This window comes from Hyla sarda (assembly GCF_029499605.1).
Source record: "Hyla sarda isolate aHylSar1 chromosome 1 unlocalized genomic scaffold, aHylSar1.hap1 SUPER_1_unloc_3, whole genome shotgun sequence".
Classification (NCBI taxonomy): Eukaryota; Metazoa; Chordata; class Amphibia; order Anura; family Hylidae; genus Hyla; species Hyla sarda.
In genome coordinates, this window is record NW_026607589.1 from 72,726 (window position 1) to 97,942 (window position 25,217).

At 44.1% G+C, this 25,217-nt stretch overlaps 1 protein-coding gene across 1 annotated transcript in view; it reads right to left on the reverse strand.

Moving 5' to 3' along the window:
• LOC130298166 (zinc finger protein 420-like) overlaps nt 1–25,217 on the reverse strand; it is a 129,266-nt gene that overhangs the window by 51,885 nt on the left and 52,164 nt on the right. The window contains exon 7 of the mRNA XM_056551079.1: nt 8,095–8,863. Within this exon, the coding sequence (XP_056407054.1) occupies nt 8,095–8,863 (769 nt within the window). The remainder of the gene's footprint in view (nt 1–8,094; nt 8,864–25,217) is intronic.

The window sequence follows — 25,217 nt, forward strand, 5'->3', positions numbered from 1 at the left end:
GGACGGGTTTTGATAACTGTGTTTGTGATTCCGTTTATACTCTTGGAAAGGACAAAAACGTAACGTTAGATGCTAAAACAGATTCTGCGCTTCACATTACTACAGGATCTTTTTACCATTGACTTACATTATAATACAATAAAATATGGTGTATAAATAATCTGTAATGGGAGAGGTTTATCGGACCCGTGTGGAGGAGGAGGGGATAAGTCGCCCATGAAGACCAATCAGATCGCTACTTTCATTTTTCATAGGCCTTTATAAAGATGGGATATGCGGTCTGACTGGTCGCTGTGGGCGGCTGCTTCACTCTTCCTCTGCACCGGATTTGATGAATCTCTCCCAATGAGTCCATTCTAAAGAAAAATGGTAAATGGCGCCATTAAAACCTGTAGATGACAGCGCAACCCGCCCCACAAACAGCCCTGTACATGGAAGATGGCGAAAGTCATAAGGGGCAGAATAGGGGAATTGGAAGAAGATTTATTTTGGGAAAAAAAAGGTTTTACTTTTCTAAAAGAAGTGCGATAGTATAAACCAAATGTAACTATGAGTATCGCTGAAATCATATTAAATGACAAAATAAAGAGAACATGTCAGGTTTACCATGAACTGCACTGTGGAAAAACAAAAAATTTCTCTTTAATTCCTACTCCACAAATGACATTTTCTTGGTGTCGCTGGACATTTTATAGTAAAATAGAAGGTGTCATTACAAAGTACAATCAGTTGTGCAAAAAAACAAGTCCTGTGGATGGAAAAGTAAAATGCGCCAAAGAAAATAGTCCTGGATGATGTGACAATGCTGGACAGACTGATGAAAGGTTCTGTGTAACCAGCTTCAGCCTCAGACTGTGATTGACAGCGATCATGGAGCTTTATATTATTGCTATACCCAGTGGATTATTTACCCTGTTAGTGATCGGGGTCATATTCTACATCTGTATTAAGAAATATAAATCTACACAACATGACGACTTAGAAGAAGTTGTTGTAGAGAAACCAACCAATAAAAACCAATCTTCTGATGATGACAACTTAGAAGAAGAGAAGAGAAAGGCTGCGGCCTCGGAGGAGCCTGACACCGCACCACCAGCCAAGAAACCCAGGACAGAAGGCAAGTGTGATCAAAGTGGTGAAGATGAAGGTCCATCCCAGGATGAGCCCAATATCTACACACCACAGAACACCAAGGGCCTGTCTCCTGACCAAATGTCAGTGCTGCAAAGTCAAGGCTATGACGGCATGCTGGACGATGAGATCATCAACATGGCTCAAGATCTCCTCCAAAGGCAATTCCCCGACTCCGATGGCCTCCAGCCTGTGGCCGCTGTCCTCTTTCCTGGGTACGAGGTAACAAAAGATGCCGTTCAGATCCATAACGACTGGAAAAGAATGCATTGGCTAACCACCTGCTATAGAGATGGCAAGATCATGGTGGCCGACAGCATAAGAACCCACAATCTGTCACCTTCCATACGTGACCAGATAACAAACCTATACAGTGGAGTGGTACACGAGCCCCTTAATCATCTGCACTTTCTGGACGTAGACCAGCAGAGTAATAACTACGACTGTGGAGTGTTTGCCATCGCTTTTGCTTATGAATTGCTGGCAAAGGACGGAGACCCAGAGGTGACATATGACCACACGGCAATAAGGGGACATCTCATAACGTGTCTACAGAACGGTATCATAACCAAATTTCCCACAAAGGAAAAGTAAGACCACCACGGCAATTACAGTGCTGACTGTCAATGGACCAACTAAGAAGCACAGGACTTCATTTCATTTTAGTTGAGTTTAAGTGCTAGTGTGTGTCTTATAATAAATATATATAAACCTAAGAAACCTGTCATATTGTGGACTAAATATACATGAAAAAGATAAAAGTGAAAATCATAGAATCAAAACATTCAACAACATTGATGACACGATCATAATACATATAAGCCTAGAGTTCTATGAGCGGCTCTAGACTTTGTGAAAATTGAGTTGAGTGTGTGTATGCAGCAGAGTTGAGTGCGATATTGTGTGTATGTAGCAGAGCTGAGTGTGTGTGTATGTAGCAGAGCTGAGTGTGTGAATGTGTGTATGTAGCAGAGCTAAGTGTGTGAATGTGTGTATGCAGCAGAGCTGTGTGTGAATGTGTGTATGTAGCAGAGCTGAGTGTGTGTCTGTAGCAAAGCTGAGTGTGTGTATGCAGCAGAGTTATGTGTGAGTGTGTGTGTAGCAGAGCTGAGTGTGTGTGTGTGTATGTAGCAGAGCTGAATATGTGAGTTTGTGTATGCAGAAGAGCTGAGTGTGTGTATGCAGCAGAGTTGAGTGTGTGATTGTGTGTATGTAGCTGAGCTGAGTGAGTAAACAGCGTAAGTGTGTACTACATGTGTGAGTTTGTGTATGTAGCAGAGTTGAGTGTGTGAGTGTGTATATAGCAGAGCTGAGTGAGTAAACAGCGTAAGTGTGTACTACATACGCACTGCTATACACATGGCAGTATGTGCAGAGCATTGCATCCTAGTGTCTGTACTACAGACACTAGGATGCAATGTTCTGCACATACCCCCATGGGTAAAGCAGTGTGTTTGTAGTACATATACACTACTATACACATGGTGGGCTGCAGAGCATTTGCACCCTAGTGTTTGTACTACAGAGTCTGTACAACAGACGTGGGTCGGGTGCAATACTCTGCAGTCTACACTTACCCACATGTGTATAGGAGGGCTATATAAAAAGTAAAAAAAAAAAAAAATGGAAATAAACCGGTCCCCCAATAAAAATTAGCTCCCCCTTTTCCTATTGCTATACAAAAAAGTAAAAAAAAAATGTTTTACATATGTGATACTGCCGCGTGGCGAACTGTCTGAACTATTAAAATTAAATGTTAGTAAATCATTAACATATTATTTTAATAGTTCAGACAGTTACCCATGCGGCAGTATCAAATTTACGCTGTTTTTTGTACAGGATCATTAATAATGACAGCAACCGGCATAAACATAAAAAAATAATAATTCTGCTGTTTGGTGAAATCACATGCTACAAACTATTAATATGGCCATTGTACATGATTTTTCAAGTAGAATCGGCTGAACCCCTTTTTTTTTGGCATTTTTACATTTTTCCAATTAATCGATGAAATAATCGGCAACTAATCGATTATTAAAATAATGGTTAGCTGCAGCCCTAATGACCACGATATAGTGACAGGATAATACTACCATACTGAGACTGGATAAAACCGCTATACACAGTATCACCAATAACACCACTATACAAGGGACAAATGATTGTACCACACCACACACATTATAACACCGCTATACACAGTATCACCAATAACACCACTATACAAGGGACAAATGATTGTACCACACCATGACTACACATTATAACACCGCTATACACAGACAGTAGTGACCCCGGCTCTACACACCATATAACAGTACTGATTACATACAGTTACATCAGGTGACTTCTTCTCTCATCACTTTCCTTCTCTATACAGCCCAGACCGTCATGATGATTTCTTTCAGCCACAACTCCACAGAACCTGCCAGACAAACATTTTAGATTTTTCTAGCACCTTTAGCGCTCTATACAGTAATAATAACACGAGTGTCCCACATAGTAGAGTGGGTAGATATGTGGGTTTGGGGAAGGGTAGATAGATTCTCCTTACATGGTTTCTGCATTACACAGGTGTCTCAAGTAAGTAGGTGTCACCTGTAGGTAGGTCCCCCTATATAGTAGTAGCAGCCCCCAGCATACAGTAGAAGAAGCCCCCTTTAGGTAGGAAAATCAGCAGCCCCTTTTAGGTAAAATAAATAGTACCCCCCCCCCCCTTTAGACAGTAGTAGTAGCCTTCTTTGACAATAGTAGCAGCAGCTCCCTTTAGAAAGTGGTAGCAGCAGCAGCCCCCTTTAGCCCCCCCCCCCCTCCAGCGCGAGGCCTTAGGCAGCAGCCCAGCTCGCCTAATAGGAGAGCCACCTCTGATTATTAGCAAAAGTTCATACCAAAAATAAAGTCAAGAATAGAGCAAATACATATATACATGTAAAAATAAGCAATAGTAACAAAAGTAGATTGCTGGGGGTGTTGGGTGGAACCAAGAGGTCAGGTCTACAGGTTAATGGAAAGACAAGCAGGGAAACTGGGTAAAGTATTCTGAAAACATCTAAACTGTTCATTAGGGCAGTAGTGCAGATCATTAGGGGGCAGTGGTGCAGATCATTAGAGGGCAGTGTCAAAGATCATTAGAGGGCAGTGTCAAAGATCATTAGAGGGCAGTGTCATAGATCATTAGGGGGCAGTAGTGCAGATCATTAGAGGGAAGTAGTGCAGATCATTAGGGGGCAGTGTCAAAGATCATTAGGGGGCAGTAGTGCAGATCATTAGGGGGCAGTAGTGCAGATCATTAGGGGGCAGTAGTGCAGATCATTAGAGGGCAGTAGTGCAGATCATTAGGGGGGCAGTAGTGCAGATCATTAGGGGGCAGTGGTGCAGATCATTAGGGGGGCAGGGGCACAGATCATTAGGGGGCAGTAGTGCAGATCATTAGGGGGCAGTAGTGCAGATCATTAGGGGGCAGCAGTGCAGATCATTAGGGGGGCAGTAGTGCAGATCATTAGGGGGGCAGTAGTGCAGATCATTAGAGGGCAGTAGTGCAGATCATTAGGGGGCAGTAGTGTGGTAGTCGGGTGATACAAGCTAGCTGCAGGGTCTGGTGGTATTAACCCTGTGTGGGGGCGGGTTGGTATTAACCCCTTACTTGTATCGTGACGCCAGGGTGCAGGTTTTTCCAGTTAATCTGCCCAGAAACGGTGATGGAAGTAATAGAATGTCCACGGCTGAAGTTCTGCAGAACGTTAACTCTTTACTTGTAGCTTGTGCAGCAATAACAACCATTAACAGTCTTTACGGTTCTGAGGTATCTGGTTTGCAGGTAACCTCGCACACTTGTCAGGACTGAGCATACACTTGAGTGAACCACTGTGCTACTGTTACTTTGGCTTGGAAGTAGTCCCGGAGTTATAAGTGGCTGCTGTGAGATGGCTTGAGGCCTATCTGAGATGAGTAGAGATAAGAGATAAATCTGTGCTTGTCTTATCTGATGATACCGGAACTAACACAGGAACAAACAGGAAGAAGGATCAGAATACAGCCCTTTATATAGTGTGGGCTAGACTAATGCTCATTGGTGGCAAGTTACTTAGTTACCTGTGACCATTCAATCATGGGTACATCACATGACTCGCAGGTCCTAACAAATATCACATGATAAACGGATCACATGACTTAACCCCTTAAGGACGCAGCTCATTTTCACCTTAAGGACTGAGCCCTTTTTTGTAATTCTGACCACCGTCACTTTAAGCATTAATAACTCTAAGATGCTTTTACAGATTATTCTGATTCTGAGATTGTTTTTTCTTGACATATTCTACTTTATTTTGGTGGTAAATTTTCGTCATTACTTGCATCCTTTCTTGGTGAAAAATCCCAAAATTGTTACAAATTTAGCATTTTTCTAACTTTGAAGCTCTCTACTTGTAAGGAAAATGGATATTCCAAATAAATTATATATTGATTCACAAATACAATATGTCTACTATATGTTGGCCTCATAAAATGGACATATTTTTACTTTTTGAAAACATTTGAGGGCTTCAAAGTAGAGCAGCAATTTTCAAAACTTTCATAAAAATTGCAAAATCAGAAGTGACAGATGTTACCGAACTACAACTCCCAGCATGCCTGGGCAGTCAAGGCATGCTGAAAGTTGTAGTTTGGCAACATCTGGATGGCCACCGTTTGGGCACCACTGTATAGTGGTCTCCAAACTGTGACCCTCCAGATGTTACAAAACTACAACTCCCAGCATGCCCAGACAGCCTTTGGGAGTTGCAGTTTGGCAACCACTAGAAGGGCAGCAGTAAAGATCGCTTTACTGACAGCTTTCTTCCCCCCCCCCCCCCCCCCACCGTCGCCTCCCTACCTGCGCCGCTGATCTCCACCGATGATCTGCGGTTCCCACGGCATCTTCATCACAGATACAGGCCGCCATCTTCTCCCCCCATTCTGCCCGACATTCAGGGGTGGGCAGAACGGGGGGTTTCCATGGCAACCCCCTATCATGCACTGCCATTGGTCAGAATTCAGTTCTGACTAATGGCAGGGGATAGGAGGAGATCGCAGCACTGCGACCTCGCTCCTATCCCTCAGGATGATGGGGGCTATCACGGACAGCTCCGATCATCCCTATTTTCCGGGGGATCGGGTCACCAGAGACCCGATCAGCCCAGAATAGGAGAAAATCGCATTTCTGAATTGATGCCTGAATTTTTGACCTTTTCCCTGATTGGTTGAGGAATATCTTCTCCTGGTTGACGGGACTCATAGCTATAGTGATGGGACGTGGACGCAGAAACAGGTCTACATACTGGACCATTTGAGGCATTCCCTGCTCACTGTTTTATTGTGTACTGTACCTACTCATTCCAGGCACAACCCAAGCCGCTACTGTATCAGCGACTGGGATATCATTCAGATATTGATTTCCTTTTGCTCAAATAAGTTTTGATCTCTCTATGCTAAACTAAATATACTTAAACATCATCTGAGTCACTGTCTCCTCTTATGCCCCTGAGGAAGACTTGACTTTTGTCAGAAACGCGTCGGGCTACAATTTGAAGACGTGCAGACTGAGATAGTGACAATATCTGCAAGCATTGAGATATTGTAATTGACTTCAACACAGGAGTCCATATATTGCGTCTTTTTGGAGGGCCAATTTTTGCCCATGTATACACTCACTATTAAATATATGTTTTTAGTGATAAACTAGTAAAAGTTATGTTTTATGTCACTCTCCATTTGTCATATTGATTTAGACTGGGAGCACTGCATACCTAGGTTTATAGATACCTGACCTATCTCATATTATTTTGTAGGTTACTGTACTATAATAAATCTGCTGCTGGGGGCTCCGCAGAGATACTAGATCAACAAGCGATCGATTAAATAATCCGAAGATCAGAAACAATGAACATTACTATGAATGGACGGCACCAGGAGATGAGGAGATCCCGAATTCAAATCCTTCTATCAAAAACTGATTTGTACCAAGAGAAGGACATTGTCATCACTAACTTAGGGAATAGTGGTTTTCCTGCTCACCGGTTCGGTTTGTTAGAAGTTATACTGTGGGAATTTACCTAAAGTGAGAACATTAAAGGGACACTCCACTGCTAGACGGATATGTGAGAGAATATGTGTTATCCAGTTATGTTGTTCCAGGCGCCACGAGCCTTAAATGACCAAATGACGTCTTACGTATATGAGACTCTTTTCCTACCATGTAAAATTATAGAGATGACATCGCTGGATCGGTGACTACGTTATAAAACAAAAACTTATTTTTCCCAATGTCTCTTTTATTGTTAACAAAAAAGTAACAAATCATCGTTACACCACAATAATATTCATATTGCCCCAATAATACATAAATTACAAACATAAAACCTTTAGGAAAAAAAAGAAAGAAAGAAATAGATAAACCTGACGTCTAGGATAAAACGTAATAATCAATTATTTAATGAAAAGGTCCTAAAATTAATCTAAGGAGAACAAGTCTCCAAGGAATTACTCAAGAAATGTTTCCATGGAACAGGTTCCTAAATTTTTTAACAACTAGGAACATTTTTTGCACCGCTGTGAAATGGTTGGAGGGGGTAGAAGATCTCTAGTATATCGGAATAAGCCGTCTAGTCACCAATAGTAGGTGTGTGATTCAGTCGAGATAGGACAGAAATCCGAAGAAGTAACCGCAAGAAGAACCATTTCCAGAGTCTTTGTTGTAACCAAGAAAATACCGTATATACTGGAGTATAAGCCGAGGCCCCTAATTTCACCACAAAACCTGGGAAAAACCTATTGAGTCGAGTATAAGCCAATCATCATCCACTGCAACAAACACCCATGATATATGTATAAATGTCAGATATCCTATGTACATGGTTAATATATAGATGTGTTATCTGCATCATTTATTGCTCTGAATTGGCTTCTCTCCTGTGTGAATTATTAGATGTCTAACAACACTTGATTTGTCTGCAAAACATTTCCCACATTCTGAACATGAAAATGGCTTCTCCCCTGTGTGAGTTCTATTATGTTGAACAAGACTTGATTTCTGAGTAAAATATTTCCCACACTCTGCACATGAAAATGGCTTCTCCCCTGTGTGAGTTCTTTGATGGCTAACAAGAAAATAATTTTTAGTAAAACATTTCGCACACTCTGCACATGAAAATGGCTTCTCCCCTGTGTGAGTTCTTTGATGTATAACAAGACTTGATTTGTCAGTAAAACATTTTCCACATTCTGAACATGAAAATGGCTTCTCTCCTGTGTGACTTCTTTGATGTTTAACAAGTCCTGATTTCTCAGTAAAACATTTCCCACATTCTGAACATGAAAATGGCTTCTCCCCTGTGTGAGTTATTTTATGTTTAACAAGACTTGATTGATCAGTAAAACATTTCCTACATTCTGCACATGAAAATGGCTTCTCACCTGTGTGAGTTCTTTGATGTATAACAAGACTTGATTTAAAAGTAAAACATTTCCCACATTCTGAACATGAAAATCGCTTCTCTCCTGTGTGAGTTATTCGATGGTTAACAAGACTTGATTTAAAAGTAAAACATTTCCCACATTCTGAACATAAAAATGGCTTCTCCCCTGTGTGAATCCTTTGATGTTGAATAAGATTTGATTTCTTAGTAAAACATTTCCCACATTCTGAGCATGAATATGGTTTCTTTCCTGTATGATCTCTTTGATGACTTTTATTTTGCTGAACATCCTGTGATGAGTGAGAAGACAGGACCTGTATATAAGGATGAGATGACAGATCTTGGCTGTGAAGGGCTGAGGGTGTATCTGGGATAATGGAATGTTCTTCATATGTATCTTGTGTGATATCATCATCTGCTTTATAATCTGAAGATATAAGATTCTCCTCTGATCTCCTGCTACAAGAATCTGCAGAGAATAACACAGATTTTATTATTAGTATTAACCCCTTATCAACCCTTAAGCTTTTGTGTTTTCTTTTTTTCCTCCTCTCCTCATAGCCATAACTCTTATTTTTCCATCTACACTGCGTTTAACCCCTTAAGGACCAGGCCATTTTACACCTTAGGACCGGAGCGTTTTTTGAACATCTGACCACTGTCACTTTAAACATTAATAACTTTGATGCTTTTACCTATCATTCTGATTCCGAGATTGTTTTTTAGTGACATATTCTACCTTATGTTATTGGTAAAATTTTGTCGATACTTGCATCGTTTCTTAGTGAAAAATTCCAAAATTTGATGAAAAAATTGAATATTTAGCATTTTTCTAACTTTGACGCTCTCTGCTTGTAAGGAAAATGGATATTCCAAATTTAAAAAAAAATTTTTATTCACATATACAATATGTCCACTTTATGTTTGCATTATAACATTTACATGTTTTTACTTTTGGAAGACACCAGAGGGCTTCAAAGTTCTGCAGCAATTTTCCAATTTTTCACAATATTTTCAAACTCACTATTTTTCAGGGACCAGTTCAGGTTGGAAGAGGATTTGAAGGGTCTTCATATTAGAAATACCCCATAAATGACCCCATTATAAAAACTACACCCCCCAAAGTATTCAAAATGACATTCAGTAAGTGTTTTAACCCTTTAGGTGTTTCACAGGAATAGCAGCAAAGTGAAGGAGAAAATTCACAATCTTCATTTTTTACACTCGCATGTTCTTGTAGACCCAATTTTTGAATTTTTACAAGGGGTAGAAGGAGAAAATGTATACTTATATTTGTAGCCCAATTTCTCTCGAGTAAGCACATACCTCATATGTCTATGTTAAGTGTCCGGCGGGCTCAGCAGAGGGCTCAGAAGCGAAGGAGCGACAAGGGGATTTTGAAGAGTAGGTTTTTCAGAAATGGTTTTTGGGGGGCATGTTGCATTTAGGAAGCCCCTATGGTACCAGAACAGCAAAAAATCCCCACATGGCATACAATTTTGCAAACTAGACCCCTTGGGGAACGTAACAAGGAGTAAAGTGAGCCTTAATACCCCACAGGTGTTTCACGACTTTTGCATATGTAAAAGTATATATATTTTTTCACTAAAATATGTGTTTCCCCCCAAATTTCCCATTTTTGCAAGGGTTAATAGCAGAAAATACCCCCCAAAATTAGTAACCCCATCTCTTCTGAGTATGGAGGTACCCCATAAGTTGACCTGAAGTGCACTACGGGCGAACTACAATGCTCAGAAGAGAAGGAGTCATATTTGGCTTTTTGAGAGCAAATTTTGGTCGGGGGGCATGTCGCATTTAGGAAGCCCCTATGGTGCCAGAACAGCAAAAAAAAAACACATGGCATACGATTTTAGAAACTAGACGCCTTGAGGAACATAACAACGAATAAAGTGAGCCTTAATACCCCACAGGGGTTTCACGACTTTTGCATATGTAAAAAAAAGAAAATAATTTCACTAAAATGTGTGTTTCCCCCCAAATTTCACATTTTTGCAAGGGTTAATAGCAGAAAAGACCCCCCCAAATTTGTAACCCCATCTCTTCTGAGTATGGAGGTACCCCATAAGTGGACCTGAAGTGCACTACGGGCGAACTACAATGCTCAGAAGAGAAGGAGTCATATTTGGCTTTTGGAGAGAAAATTTTGCTCGGGGGGGGCATGTTGCATTTAGGAAGCCCCTATGGTGCCAGGACAGCAAAATAACCCCCACATGGCATACCATTTTGGAAACTAGACCCCTTGAGGAACGTAACAAGGGGTACAGTGAGCATTTACCCCCCACTGGTGTCTGTCAGATCTTTGGAACAGTGGGCTGAACAAAATTTTTTATTTGCACAGCCCACTGTTCCAAAGCTCTGTCAGACACCAGTGGGGTGTAAATTCTCACTGCACCCCTCATTACATTCCGTGAGGGGTGTAGTTTCCGAAATGGGGTCACATGTGTTTTTTTTTTTGCGTTTGTCAAAACCGCTGTAACAATCAGCCACCCCTGTGCAAATCACCTCAAATGTACATGGCGCACTCTCCCTTCTGGGCCTTGTTGTGCGCCCCCAGAGCACTTTGCGCCCACATATGGCGTATCTCAGTAGTCGGGAGAAATTGCATTAAAAATTTTGGGGGGCTTTTTTCCCTTTTACCTCTTGTCAAAATGAACAGTATAGGGCAACACCAGCGTGTTAGTGTAAAAAATTTATTTTTTTACACTAACATGCTGTTGTAGACCCCCAACTTCACCTTTTCATAAGGTGTTAAAGGAGAAAAAGCCCACAAAATTTGTAACACAATTTCTCCCGAGTACGGTGATACCCCATATGTGACCCAAAACTGTTGCCCTGAAATACGACAGGGCTCCAAAGTGAGAGCGCCATGCGCATTTGAGGCCTGAATTAGGGATTTGCATAGGGGTGGACATAGGGGTATTCTACGCCAGTGATTCCCAAACAGGGTGCCTCCAGCTGTTGCAAAACTCCCAGCATGCTTGGACAGTCAACGGCTGTCCGGCAATACTGGGAGTTGTTTTGCAACAGCTGGAGGCTCCATTTTGGAAACAGTGGCGTACCAGACGTTTTCATTTTTATTGGGAGGGGAGGGGGGCTGTGTAGGGGTATGTGTATATGTAGTGTTTTTTTACTTTTTATTTTGTGTTAGTGTAGTGTAGTGTTTTTAGGGTACAGTCACACGGGCAGGGGATTACAGAGAGTTTCCCGCTGCGAGTTTGAGCTGCCACGCAAAATTTGCTGCATCGCAAACTTTCAGCCTGATCCTCACTGTAAGCCCCCTGCCCATGTCAATGTACCCTGTACATTCACAGGGGGGGGGGGGGGATCTCCAGCTGTTGCAAAACTACAACTCCCAGCATGCACAGTTATAGTTTTGCAACAGCTGGAGGCACACAGGTTGGGAAACACTGAGTTAGGAAACAGACAATGTTTCCCAACCAGTGTGCCTCCAGTTGTTGCAAAACCACAACTCCCAAACATTCTCAGGCATGCTGGGAGTAGTAGTTGCAACATCTGGAGGACTACAGTTTGCAGACCACTAATACAGTGGTTCCCAATCTGTGCGCTTCCAGATGTTGCAAAACTACAACTCCCAGTATGCCCAAACTGTCCAGGCATGCTGGGAGTTGTAGTTCTGCAACATCTGAAGGGCCAGATGTTACAGAACTACAACTCCCAGCATGCCTGGACAGTAAGGGCATGCTGAGGATGTGTAGTTTTGCAACATCTGGAAGGGCACAGTGGTCTCCAAACTGTGGACCTCCAGATGTTGCAAAACTGCAACTCCCAGCATGCCCAGACGCCAAGGGCTGGCTGGGCATGCTGGGAGTTGTAGTATACAGGGTCCCATTACAGCAATGCATGTCGCTTTACGGCGACGTGCATTGCTGTAAAGGGCCCGACCGAGGCTGAAGATCTACTCACCTGTCGCCGCCGCCACCATCTTCATCGCCGGGATCCGGGTCTTCAGGGACGAGATAAGTACCGGGGCCGGGCCCCAGCACTCCCCCGTCCCCCACCGCGTCCTCCGGTCTTCCTCCCGTCCTCTCCGGACTTCCAGGGGCTGGGCAGGGCGGGAGGAAGTAACCACCCCCCCTCCTGCGATTGGTCGGTTAACCGACGGATCGCAGGGGATAGGAGGAGGTGGCCGGCTTGCCACCTCTCTCCTATACTCCAGCATGGTCCTGGCTGTCTGTGACAGCCGGGATCATGCGAAATTACCGGGCGGTCGGGTCCCAGAGACCCGATCAGCCAGGTATCGCCGCAGATCGCAAGGGCGATTTCCCTACATGGCCCCCCTCGGCTTTTGCCCTGGATGCCTGCTGAAGGATTTCAGCAGGCATCCGCTTCCGATCTCTGCCCGGCGAGCGGCAGAGACCGGAAATACAACAGGACGTTCTCTAACATCCTTGGGCATTAAAGCCCAGGTAGCGGGGAAGTTAGAGAACGTCCTGTGTCCTTAAGAGGTTAAGAGCTTGTTTTTTGTGGGACCAATCTCACATTGTATTAACTGTGCATTAAAATAGAAGTCCGGTCCATACAATCACAGCGATATCTAATTTGCATAGTTTTTGTTACGCTTTACTACTTTTTAAAAACAATTATAACAAAAACAGCTTTTACATTTTTATAACAAAAAAGTTGAAATATTATTGGAGGGGTTAATTTACATTTTTAAAAACATCTTTTGAAATGTTTGGTCCCTCTATAGAACTTGTATAAGCAGTCATTGGATTGCTCATACAGATCAGTACAGTATTTACTGCATTGATCCATTAGAGCCGACCATAGACAGGCTGTATGAATAGCAGAGTCCCAGCAGTGACAGAGTCCTAGCAATCATGTTATGTGCAGTAAAATAGACTTGTTCTCCTCATAGATCAGGTTGGTACGATCGGTATGTATAACGTAGCGTTATCTTTTACTCCTTTTTTTATTTAAACTTATTTTACTGAAAAGTGAGTAAAGAGCCGTACAGTGTAAGTACAGACCATGGAAGTCTATGACAAAATCCCATTCAGCACAGCATGATGTATACAGAGTGAGGACAGCTGCATAACACAGTCAGTGACTACAGACACAATACAACCTAAACCAGGAACCTTAACCCCTTAAGGACCAAGCCCATTTTCACCTTAAAGGGGAACTACCGTGCTGACAACTTATCCCCTATCTAAAGGATAGGGGATTAGTTGCCTGATCGCGCGGGGGACCCCCTGAGATCTCACACGCAGCACCCCGCTCTCATCAGACCAGGAGCGAACATCCGCTCCGGGTCTGATGACGGGGCCGGTGATGGTGACATCACAGCTCCGCCCCCGTGTGATGTCACGCTCCGCCCCCTCAATGCAAGTCTATGGCAGGGGAGAGACATCTGTCTCGCCGCCTGCCGTAGACTTACATTGAGGGGGCGGAGCGTGATGTCACATGGGGGCGGAGCGTGACGTCACATGGGGGTGGAGCCGTGACGTCACGATACTACGGCCCATGATCGGCAGTCATCAGACTGGAGCGATGTTCGCTCCGAGGCCTGATGAGAGCCGGGTGCTGCGTGTGAGATCGCGGGGGTCCCGAGGGTCAGGCAACTAATCCCCTATCCTTTAGACCAGAGCATTTTTTGCACATTTGACCACTGTCACTTTAAGCATTAATAACTCTGATGCTTTTACTTTCATTCTTACTCTGAGATTGTTTTTTCGTAACATATTCTACTTTATGTTAGTGGTAAATTTTCGGCGATACTTGCATCATTTCTTGGTGAAAAATTCCAAAATTTGATGAAAAATCTGAAAGCTTTGAATATTTTTTCACTTTGAAACTTTCTGCTTATAAGGAAAATGGAAAATGGAAATCCCAAATAAATTACATATTGATTCACAAATACAATATGTCTTCTTTATGTTTCCATCATAAAGTTGAGATGTTTTTACTTTTGGAGACACCAGAAGCTTCAATGTTCAGCAGCAATTTTCTAAATCTGAATTTTTCTGGGACCAGTTAAGTTTTGAAGTGGATTTGAAGGGTCTTCATATTATGAAATACCCCATAAATGACCCCATTATAAAAACTGCAGCCCCCAAAGTATTCAAAATGACATTCAGAGTTAAGCATGTTAACCCTTTAGGTGTTTCACATGAATAAAAAAAAAACTGTGTAAATAAAAATATGTGGTATCACCGCGTGCGGAAATGTCCGAACTATAAAAATATATCATTAATTAAACCGCTCAGTCAATAGCGTGTGCGCAAAAAAAATTCCAAAGTCCAAAATAGCGTATTTTTGGTCACTTTTCATATCATGAAAAAAATGAATAAAAAGCGATCAAAAAGTCCTATCAATACAAAAATGGTGCCGATAAAAACTTCAGAACACAGCGCAAAAAATGAGCCTTCATACCGGCCCGTACATAAAATAAAAAAGTTATAGGGGTCAGAAGATGAGAATTTTCAACATATAAATTTTTCTGCATGTAGTTATGATTTTTTTCCAAAGTACGACAAAATCAAACCTATATAAGTAGGGGATCATTTTAACCGTATGGACCTACAGAATAAAGAGAAGGTGTAATTTTTACCGAAAAATGTACTACGTAGAAACGGAAGCCCCCAAAAGTTACAAAATGAATTTTTTTTCTTCAATTTTGTCGCACAATGATTTTTTTTTCCGTTACGCCGTGGATTATTTGGTCAAATGACTAATGTCTCTGCAAAGTAGAATTGGTGGCGTAAAAAATAAGCATCATATGGATTTTTAGGTGCAAAATTTAAAGCGTTATGAGGAAAAAATCCAAAAACGGAAAAAAGCTGAGTCCTTAAGGGGTTAAAGGGGTACTCCACTGCCCAGCGTTCGGAACATTTAGTTCAAACTGGTGGGTGTGGGCTGCGGGAGTCATGATGTCACACTGTGCCCCCTCAGTGCAAGTCTATGGGAGCGGTGTGATGGCCTCGTACACATAGAGATATTTCTTCTCCATATTCCAGCTGTAGTATCACATTAGTTTGCATTTTGGGTGAATAGAAGAATATACAGCAAGAGACAGGACAGAGAGATTAAAGAATTCTACACAATTACTACAGCAGAAGAATCTGTGACTCTTCTCTATATTAAGTTGTTACTACTCACCTGGGCGGTTCTCTGTAGGAACGTCCTCCTTATACTGCTCATCACCGCTCACATCTGTCTCTTCTTCTTCCTTTATGTCTGTAGCATTAATATTGTTCAGATCTTTCCCTGTAGGAATGTCCTTCTTATACTGCTCATCATCGCTCACATCTGTCTCTTCTTCCTCCCTATCTGTAGCATTAATATTGTTCAGATCTTTTCCTGTAGGAATGTCCTCCACATACTGCTCATCACCGCTCACATCTGTCTCTTCTTCCTCTTCCTTTATGTCTGTAGCATTAATATTGTTCTGATCTTTTTTTGTCAGAATGTCCTCCTTAAACTGCTCGTGATCACCACTCATATCTGTCTCTTCCTCTTCCTTTATGTCTGTGGCATTAATATAGATCTGATCTCTCTCTGTGGGAATGTACTCCTTACACTGCTCATCACCACTTACATCTGTCTCTTCCTCTTCCTTTATATCTGTAGCATTAATATAGATCAGATCTCTCTCTGTAGGAATGTCCTCCTTAAACTGCTCATCACGGCTCACATCTGTCTCTGGAGCATTAATATTGTTCAGATCTTCTCCCTGATGCATAAGATGAGGAATAAATATTGTAAAAGTCAGAAGACAAGAGGAGAGGTCACATGTGATGTTATAGATGAGCAGGAGATGAGGAGTCATGGAGGGTGAGGGGACTGACCACAAGAACTTCACAGCCCTTCTACAGATCACAGGGAATATCTCCATCTACCTGATCATCCTGTGGAGGAAGAGGACGGGGACACCTCTCTGGTGCTGTTCTCTTACTGGATCTGACTGTAGGGAACACATACAGAGACTGAATTCATTCTTTACATACAAATAATGAGAGGACGTGTGTATATAGTCATGTCTATTACCTGGTGATGTGAGGGGCTGCTGATCCTCCATCATGACCTGATCCTTGTACTGATCCTTGTGTCCTTCTACATACTCCCACTCCTCCATGGAGAAATAGACCGCTACGTCCTGACACCTTATAGGAACCTGACACACAATGATACAGTCATCACCCCGACCCCTCCAGTGGTGTTACTGTATAATGTCCCAGCATTCCCAGCAGTGTCACCTCTCCAGTCATCACCAGACCCCTCCATTACTGTATAATGTCCCAGCAGTGTCACCTCTCCAGTCATCACCAGACCCCTCCATTACTGTATAATGTCCCAGCAGTGTCACCTCTCCAGTCATCACCAGACCCCTCCATTACTGTATAATGTCCCAGCAGTGTCACCTCTCCAGTCATCACCAGACCCCTCCATTACTGTATAATGTCCCAGCATTCCCAGCAGTGTCACCTCTCCAGTCATCACCAGACCCCTCCATTACTGTATAATGTCCCAGCATTCCCAGCAGTGTCACCTCTCCAGTCATCACCAGACCCCTCCATTACTGTATAATGTCCCAGCAGGGTCACCTCTCCAGTCATCACCAGACCCCTCCATTACTGTATAATGTCCCAGCATTCCCAGCAGTGTCACCTCTCCAGTCATCACCAGACCCCTCCATTACTGTATAATGTCCCAGCAGGGTCACCTCTCCAGTCATCACCAGACCCCTCCATTACTGTATAATGTCCCAGCAGTGTCACCTCTCCAGTCATCACCAGACCCCTCCATTACTGTATAATGTCCCAGCAGGGTCACCTCTCCAGTCAGCACCAGACCCCTCCATTACTGTATAATGTCCCAGCAGTGTCACCTCTCCAGTCATCACCAGACCCCTCCATTACTGTATAATGTCCCAGCAGTGTCACCTCTCCAGTCATCACCAGACCCCTCCATTACTGTATAATGTCCCAGCATTCCCAGCAGTGTCACCTCTCCAGTCATCACCAGACCCCTCCATTACTGTATAATGTCCCAGCAGTGTCACCTCTCCAGTCATCACCAGACCCCTCCATTACTGTATAATGTCCCAGCAGTGTCACCTCTCCAGTCATCACCAGACCCCTCCATTACTGTTTAATGTCCCAGCAGTGTCAACTCTCCAGTCATCACCAGACCCCTCCATTACTGTATAATGTCCCAGCAGTGTCACCTCTCCAGTCATCACCAGACCCCTCCATTACTGTATAATATCCCAGCAGTGTCACCTCTCCAGTCAGCAGCTCCATCATCTTGTTGATGAGTTCTCGGATCTTCTGTTCATCCATTTTCTCATGTATCAGGGAGTGAGGTGGGGGCCCCGGGATTGGGCTCAGGGTTCTTCCCCATCCTTCACACACATGGGCCCGACAGCGCCCACTAGAGGACTTCTTCACTACTGTGTAATCCTGTGTATGGAGAGATACATTAATATCACTACATACATTCCCAGAATCCCTCACCTCTCCAGTCATATCCATCTGTTATTACATAGATAAGAATAAGGTCATGTGACATCACTCCCAGAATCCCTCACCTCTCCAGTCATATCCATCTGTTATTACATCGATAAGAATGAGGTCATGTGACACCACTCCCAGAATCCCTCACTTCTCCAGTCATATCCATCTGTTATTACATAGATAAGAATGAGGTCATGTGACATCACTCCCAGAATCCCTCACCTCTCCAGTCATATCCATCTGTTATTACATAGATAAGAATGAGGTCATGTGACATCACTCCCAGAATCCCTCACCTCTCCAGTTATATCCATCTGTTATTACATAGATAAGAATGAGGTCATGTGACATCACTCCCAGAATCCCTCACCTCTCCAGTCATATCCATCTGTTATTATATAGATAAGAATGAGGTCATGTGACATCACTCCCAGAATCCCTCACCTCTCCAGTCATATCCAACTGTTATTACAGAGATAAGAATGAGGTCATGTGACATCACTCCCAGAATCCCTCACCTTTCCAGTCATATCCATCTGTTATTACATAGATAAGAATGAGGTCATGTGACATCACTCCCAGAATCCCTCACCTCTCCAGTCATATCCATCTGTTATTACATAGATAAGAATGAGGTCATGTGACATCACTTCCAGAATCCCTCACCTCTCCAGTCATATCCATCTGTTATTACATAGATAAGAATGAGGTCATGTGACATCACTCCCAGAATCCCTTACCTCTCCAGTCATATCCATCTGTTATTACATAGATAAGAATGAGGTCATGTGACATCACTCCCAGAATCCCTCACCTCTCCAGCCATATCCATTTGTTATTACATAGATAAGAATGAGGTCATGTGACATCACTCCCAGAATCCCTTACCTCTCCAGCCATATCCATCTGTTATTACATAGATAAGAATGATGTCATGTGACATCACTCCCAGAATCCCTCACCTCTCCAGTCATATCCATCTGTTATTACATAGATAAGAATGAGGTCATGTGACATCACTCCCAGAATCCCTCACCTCTCCAGTCATATCCATCTGTTATTACATAGATAAGAATGAGGTCATGTGACATCACTCCCAGAATCCCTCACCTTTCCAGTCATATCCATCTGTGATTCCATAGATAAGAATGAGGTCATGTGACATCACTCCCAGAATCCCTCACCTCTCCAGTCATATCCATCTGTTATTCCATAGATAAGAATGAGGTCATGTGACACCACTCCCAGAATCCCTCACCTCTCCAGTCATATCCATCTGTTATTACATAGATAAGAATGAAGTCATGTGACATCACTCCCAGAATCCCTCACCTCTCCAGTCATATCCATCTGTTATTACATAGATAAGAATGAGGTCATGTGACATCACTCCCAGAATCCCTCACCTCTCCAGTCATATCCATCTGTTATTACATAGATAGGAATGAGGTCATGTGACAACACTCCCAGAATCCCTCACCTCTCCAGTAAGCCGGAAGAGTATCTGTAGGGTGAGGTTTATGATCCTGTCGGCCATCTTGTTCCTGTCTCGCTCCATGGTTGATGGTTCATCCAGGAGATTCTCTTATATAGAAGATATCAGCAGAGGATCCTGGATTGGAGAAACCTGAAGGGAAGAAGAGGAGACGATGATAAACCGCACCAGATTCTATGGAGAAATAAAATCCATTTCCTGGAGATAATCTGGGGAAACATCTGAGGAGACATTATAGTCACAATGATTTCGGATGAGTTCTCCTCTATGATGACGTCCTCGGAAATTTACCAGAAAATCTTTCAGAATCTTTGGCGGCAAAGAATCAAATACAGAACAACAAACACCGAGAACACGAAAAGAAAGACAAGAAGGTAAAGAAAAGAGAAGGAAAAGGGAGGATAGAGGGTGAAGGGAAACAAGGGGGGGGAGGAGCATAAGGCGGGAATGGACGACCGATCACATGACCCAGCAATATAGCAGAGAACACGCTGGAGGACACAACAGGACGGCGACTCCACAGGATCCTGGAATCACATCCACGGGGGCCACGTCTGGTAGAATCTATCATGAGACTCATGGATGGCGACTAATCTATCACCTTGGACACCAGAGCCGGAGGAGATGGGAAGATTTATAGGATGTGGGAGATGAAGGGTTAATGTATCATTTTACTATATTTTATCTATAGATCAATGTCTGTCCCCTCCCCCAGAGAGGAGAAGATGTCTGGGGGCGGAGTCACCTTTATAGGGGTTCATTGTGTCATGTCACAGCCACACCCCCTCTTGATGTCACATCAGTCACACCCCCTCGTGATGTCACATCAGTCACACCCCCTCGTGATGTCACGGCCACACCCCATTGTGATGTCACAGTCACACCCCTCGTGATGTCACAGCCACACCCCCTCCATTCATGTCTATGGGAGGGGGCGTGTCGGCAGAGCCTGGATCCACAGAGGAGTCGGCCCAGTTCTCCATAAACCTCCTTCTACAAGATGGCGGCGGCCGGGGAGACATGTGGACACCGCGGGGAGAGAACCAGAAGGAGAAGAAGAACCTGACATATTAGAGGTAAAGACATAACAGGAATAGGGCCACAAGGACAGGAGGGCGGGGCTTCTAGCTGGGGGCCAACTGGGCGGAGATATAGGAAATGAGTAAAGATGGCGGAATAACACAAACAGCAGCAGAAACAAGACAATATATTAACCCTTCTCTCACCAGGGAACAAAGATAAAATAATATTAAAGTAATAAACACAAAAATACATAAAAATAATCCCCAAAGGAGAAATCACAGGATGAGGGGATCGGCCTCTATATAGGGAAGGGGGTGCGATTAACCCTTGTAAGGTTTTATTGTCAGTACAATGCATGGGTCATACCAGTGTGCGGGGGGAGGAATATACCATCTGTGCTGCTGGAGGGAGATAAGAGAATCCTGACAGGGAGAGAACACACATACCTGTATCTGTAGAGGAGCCGTGTACTTACAGGACCTGCGATGATGTCACCGTCATGTGATCAGCCACATGGAGGAGGAGGAGTCACATGATCAGGGGCTGCTGCTCTAGGCTCATCTGCTCAGTGTTTGCAGGACTCTGTTGTCACATGACCATCATCACAGGTCCTTTAACTACAATCTTTTCTTTCCTGCACTGCTATGCCCCGCCCACTCCTGTCACATGATCCTCCCCACAGGTCCTTCAGCCATAGTCACTTATATACTGCTAAACTTTGCCCCCAAATGTACTGATCACATGATTGTGACATCATAACGGGTCCTACACCTCCAGCATGTAGCAGAGTAGGTCCTGGTGGGGCAGTCACTGCTGTTGTGTTGTGTGTGATCAGCCCCTGATCATGTGACTCCTCCTCCTCCATGTGACTGATCACATGACGGTGACATCATCGCAGGTCCTGTAAGTACAGTACACGGCTCCTCTACAGATACAGGTATGTGTGTGCGGTCACCATCAGATCAGGATTATTGGGGATATTATTAACCCATAAAGGACTAGTGCAGTGAAAAATAACATCCCCTATCCAAAGTATAGGGGATAAGTTTTAGATTGCGGGGGTCCAACTGCTGGGATCCCCTGCAATCTCCTGTATGGGGGCCCAGCAGTTCGCAGGAAACGGGCGATCTGACCCCCACAGGAAGCTGCTGCCAAAGCACCCCCTCCATGTATTTCTATGGGATACATATAGGGGCATTTTGGCCACCACTCCGTGCAGGGGTTGGTTCGCCCCCTTCCTGCGGACTGTCGGGGCCCCTTACAAGAGACTGCAGGGGGTCCCGGCAGTCAGACCCTGACCCCCCCCCCCCCCCCCCCGATCGATAACTTGTCCCTTATCCGTTGGTTATTTTTTACTACAAAACTCCTTTAAGAACATGCGGTACATATACGCCTGCGCTCCATATGGGATTTAGATGTGAGGTTAGGAGCTATAAGCAGCCAGGACTCAGGTCACCTCCCCGCCCATCCTGTCATCTGGTTAATTTCTTCTCTGGGTATTAGCCATTTCTTCCATACAGCAATCTAAGATGGCCGCCACTGTGGTCCCGGTGGCTGCTTCTACCTCCTTCCTTACGGCCGCACAGCCTGCACACGAGGCACAGTGGTAACATATGGTCTCTCCTCAGAGGATTCTCCCTCAGCCTTCTCTGCTCGGGCCCCTCTGTTCCTCCCCCTTTGTTACCGCAAACAACGGTAAAAAGGATGAAAAGGCTCCATAACGTGGGCACCTGGAGGGACAACATCCACGTCAGGATTCAAACTCTCGACATAGTGTTGTCCCAACCCTAGAGACCAGATTGGCTTTCTGCCCGGATTCTGGACAATTACGTAACAATCCGGGACAATAATTCCCAGTGTGACACGGATCCATTCACCTATGATCCCACCAACGCTTTATGTGAACTAAAGTACGAAAAGCACAGAGAAGTGTCATGTGACCATGTCAAAGAAGTCTTTACACCCCTGAGGGGAGGCACAATGGTTTGTTTGTGTCTCGTTGTTGTAATGTTTCCGCCATGTTTGCTCTGAGTGAAGGTCTTTACACCCCTGAGGGGGGGCACAATGGTTTGTTTGTGTCTCGTTGTTGTAATGTTTCCGCCATGTTTGCTCTGAGTGAAGGTCTTTACACCCCTGAGGGGAGGCACAATGGTTTGTTTGTGTCTCGTTGTTGTAATGTTTCCGCCATGTTTGCTCTGAGTGAAGGTCTTTACATCCTGAGGGGAGGCACAATGGTTTGTTTGTGTCTCGTTGTTATAATGTTTCCGCCATGTTTGCTCTGAGTGAAGGTCTTTACACCCCCTGAGGGGAGGCACAATGGTTTGTTCGTAGTGGGATACATACAATGAAGGAATATCAGGTGTAGATGTCCTCAGTCCACTATGAGAGAAGGTGAGATGAGGTAAAGCCGCTCACAATAAGCGTATACGTATGTGTATAATAGAAGGTGATAATGTGAGGAAATCCTTGGGATTAGTAGGACGCAGAAGGTCTCGATCCTGTGTGGAAATATCCCAGATGGATGATCCCTTTATCAATGATTCCAGTGCGGTGTCACCAAATCTCTTATATGTGTAACTGTTTATTGTCTGGAGTCCTGATATTTGGTGCCCTCCAGTGGTCGGGGTAAACACCTAGATGGCAGCAGAATAACTGACTATAGTTAAAATAGGATGGTAAGAGATGGTGTGTGACATAGGACAGTGACCTCCTGACCTCCGACCATGACAGGTCACATCTACTGGATGATGAAGAGTCCTCAGACACTTAGTCCACCATTTGCCTCTTCTCACCACTCGCAGCTTCTGGTATTACCTGGATAACATGGACGGTGGATTCCTGTCTCCATATTCTACCCATCCCCCATGACTCCGCTCCAGACTATGATGGATCCCCTGACTAGGTTTACAGCCTCCATGATTGTGACTATAATGTCTCCTCAGATGTTTCCCCAGATTATCTCCAGGAAATGGATTTTATTTCTCCATAGAATCTGGTGCGGTTTATCATCGTCTCCTCTTTTTCCCTTCAGGTTTCTCCAATCCAGGATCCTCTGCTGATATCTTCTATATAAGAGAATTATCCTGGATGACCCATCAACCATGGAGAGAGACAGGAACAAGATGGCCGACAGGATCATAAACCTCACCCTACAGATACTCTTCCGGCTTACTGGAGAGGTGAGGGATTCTGGGAGTGATGTCACATGACCTCATTCTTATCTATGTAATAACAGATGGATATGACTGGAGAGGTGAGGGATTCTGGGAGTGATGTCACATGACCTCATTCTTATCTATGGAATAACAGATGGATATGACTGGAGAGGTGAGGGATTCTGGGAGTGATGTCACATGACCTCATTCTTATCTATGTAATAACAGATGGATATGACTGGAGAGGTGAGGGATTCTGGGAGTGATGTCACATGACCTCATTCTTATCTATGTAACAGATGGATATGACTGGAGAGGTGAGGGATTCTGGGAGTGATGTCACATGACCTCATTCTTATCTATGTAATAACAGATGGATATGACTGGAGAGGTGAGGGATTCTGGGAGTGATGTCACATAACCTCATTCTTATCTATGTAATAACAGATGGATATGACTGGAGAGGTGAGGGATTCTGGGAGTGATGTCACATGACCTTATTCTTATCTATGTAATAACAGATGGATATGACTGGAGAGGTGAGGGATTCTGGGAATATATGTAGTGATATTAATGTGTCTCTCCATACACAGGATTACACAGTAGTGAAGAAGTCCTCTAGTGGGCGCTGTCGGGCCCCTGTGTGTGAAGGATGGGGAAGAACCCTGAGCCCAATCCCGGGGCCCCCACCTCACTCCCTGATACATGAGAAAATGGATGAACAGAAGGTTCTAGAACTCATCAACAAGATGATGGAGCTGCTGACTGGAGAGGTGACACCGCTGGGACATTAGACAGTAGTGGAGGGGTCTGGTGATGACTGGAGAGGTGACACTGCTGGGACATTATACAGTAATGGAGGGGTCTGGTGATGACTGGAGAGGTGACACTGCTGGGACATTATACAGTAATGGAGGGGTCTGGTGATGACTGTAGAGGTGACACTGCTGGGACATTATACAGTAATGGAGGAGTCTGGTGATGACTGGAGAGGTGACACTGCTGGGACATTATACAGTAATGGAGGGGTCTGGTGATGACTGGAGAGGTGACACTGCTGGGACATTATACAGTAATGGAGGGGTCTGGTGATGACTGGAGAGGTGACACTGCTGGGACATTATACAGTAATGGAGGGGTCTGGTGATGACTGGAGAGGTGACACTGCTGGGATATTATACAGTAATGGAGGGGTCTGGTGATGACTGGAGAGGTGACACTGCTGGGACATTATACAGTAATGGAGGGGTCTGGTGATGACTGGAGAGGTGACACTGCTGGGACATTATACAGTAATGGAGGGGTCTGGTGATGACTGGAGAGGTGACACTGCTGGGACATTATACAGTAATGGAGGGGTCTGGTGATGACTGGAGAGGTGACACTGCTGGGACATTATACAGTAATGGAGGGGTCTGGTGATGACTGGAGAGGTGACACTGCTGGGAATGCTGGGACATTA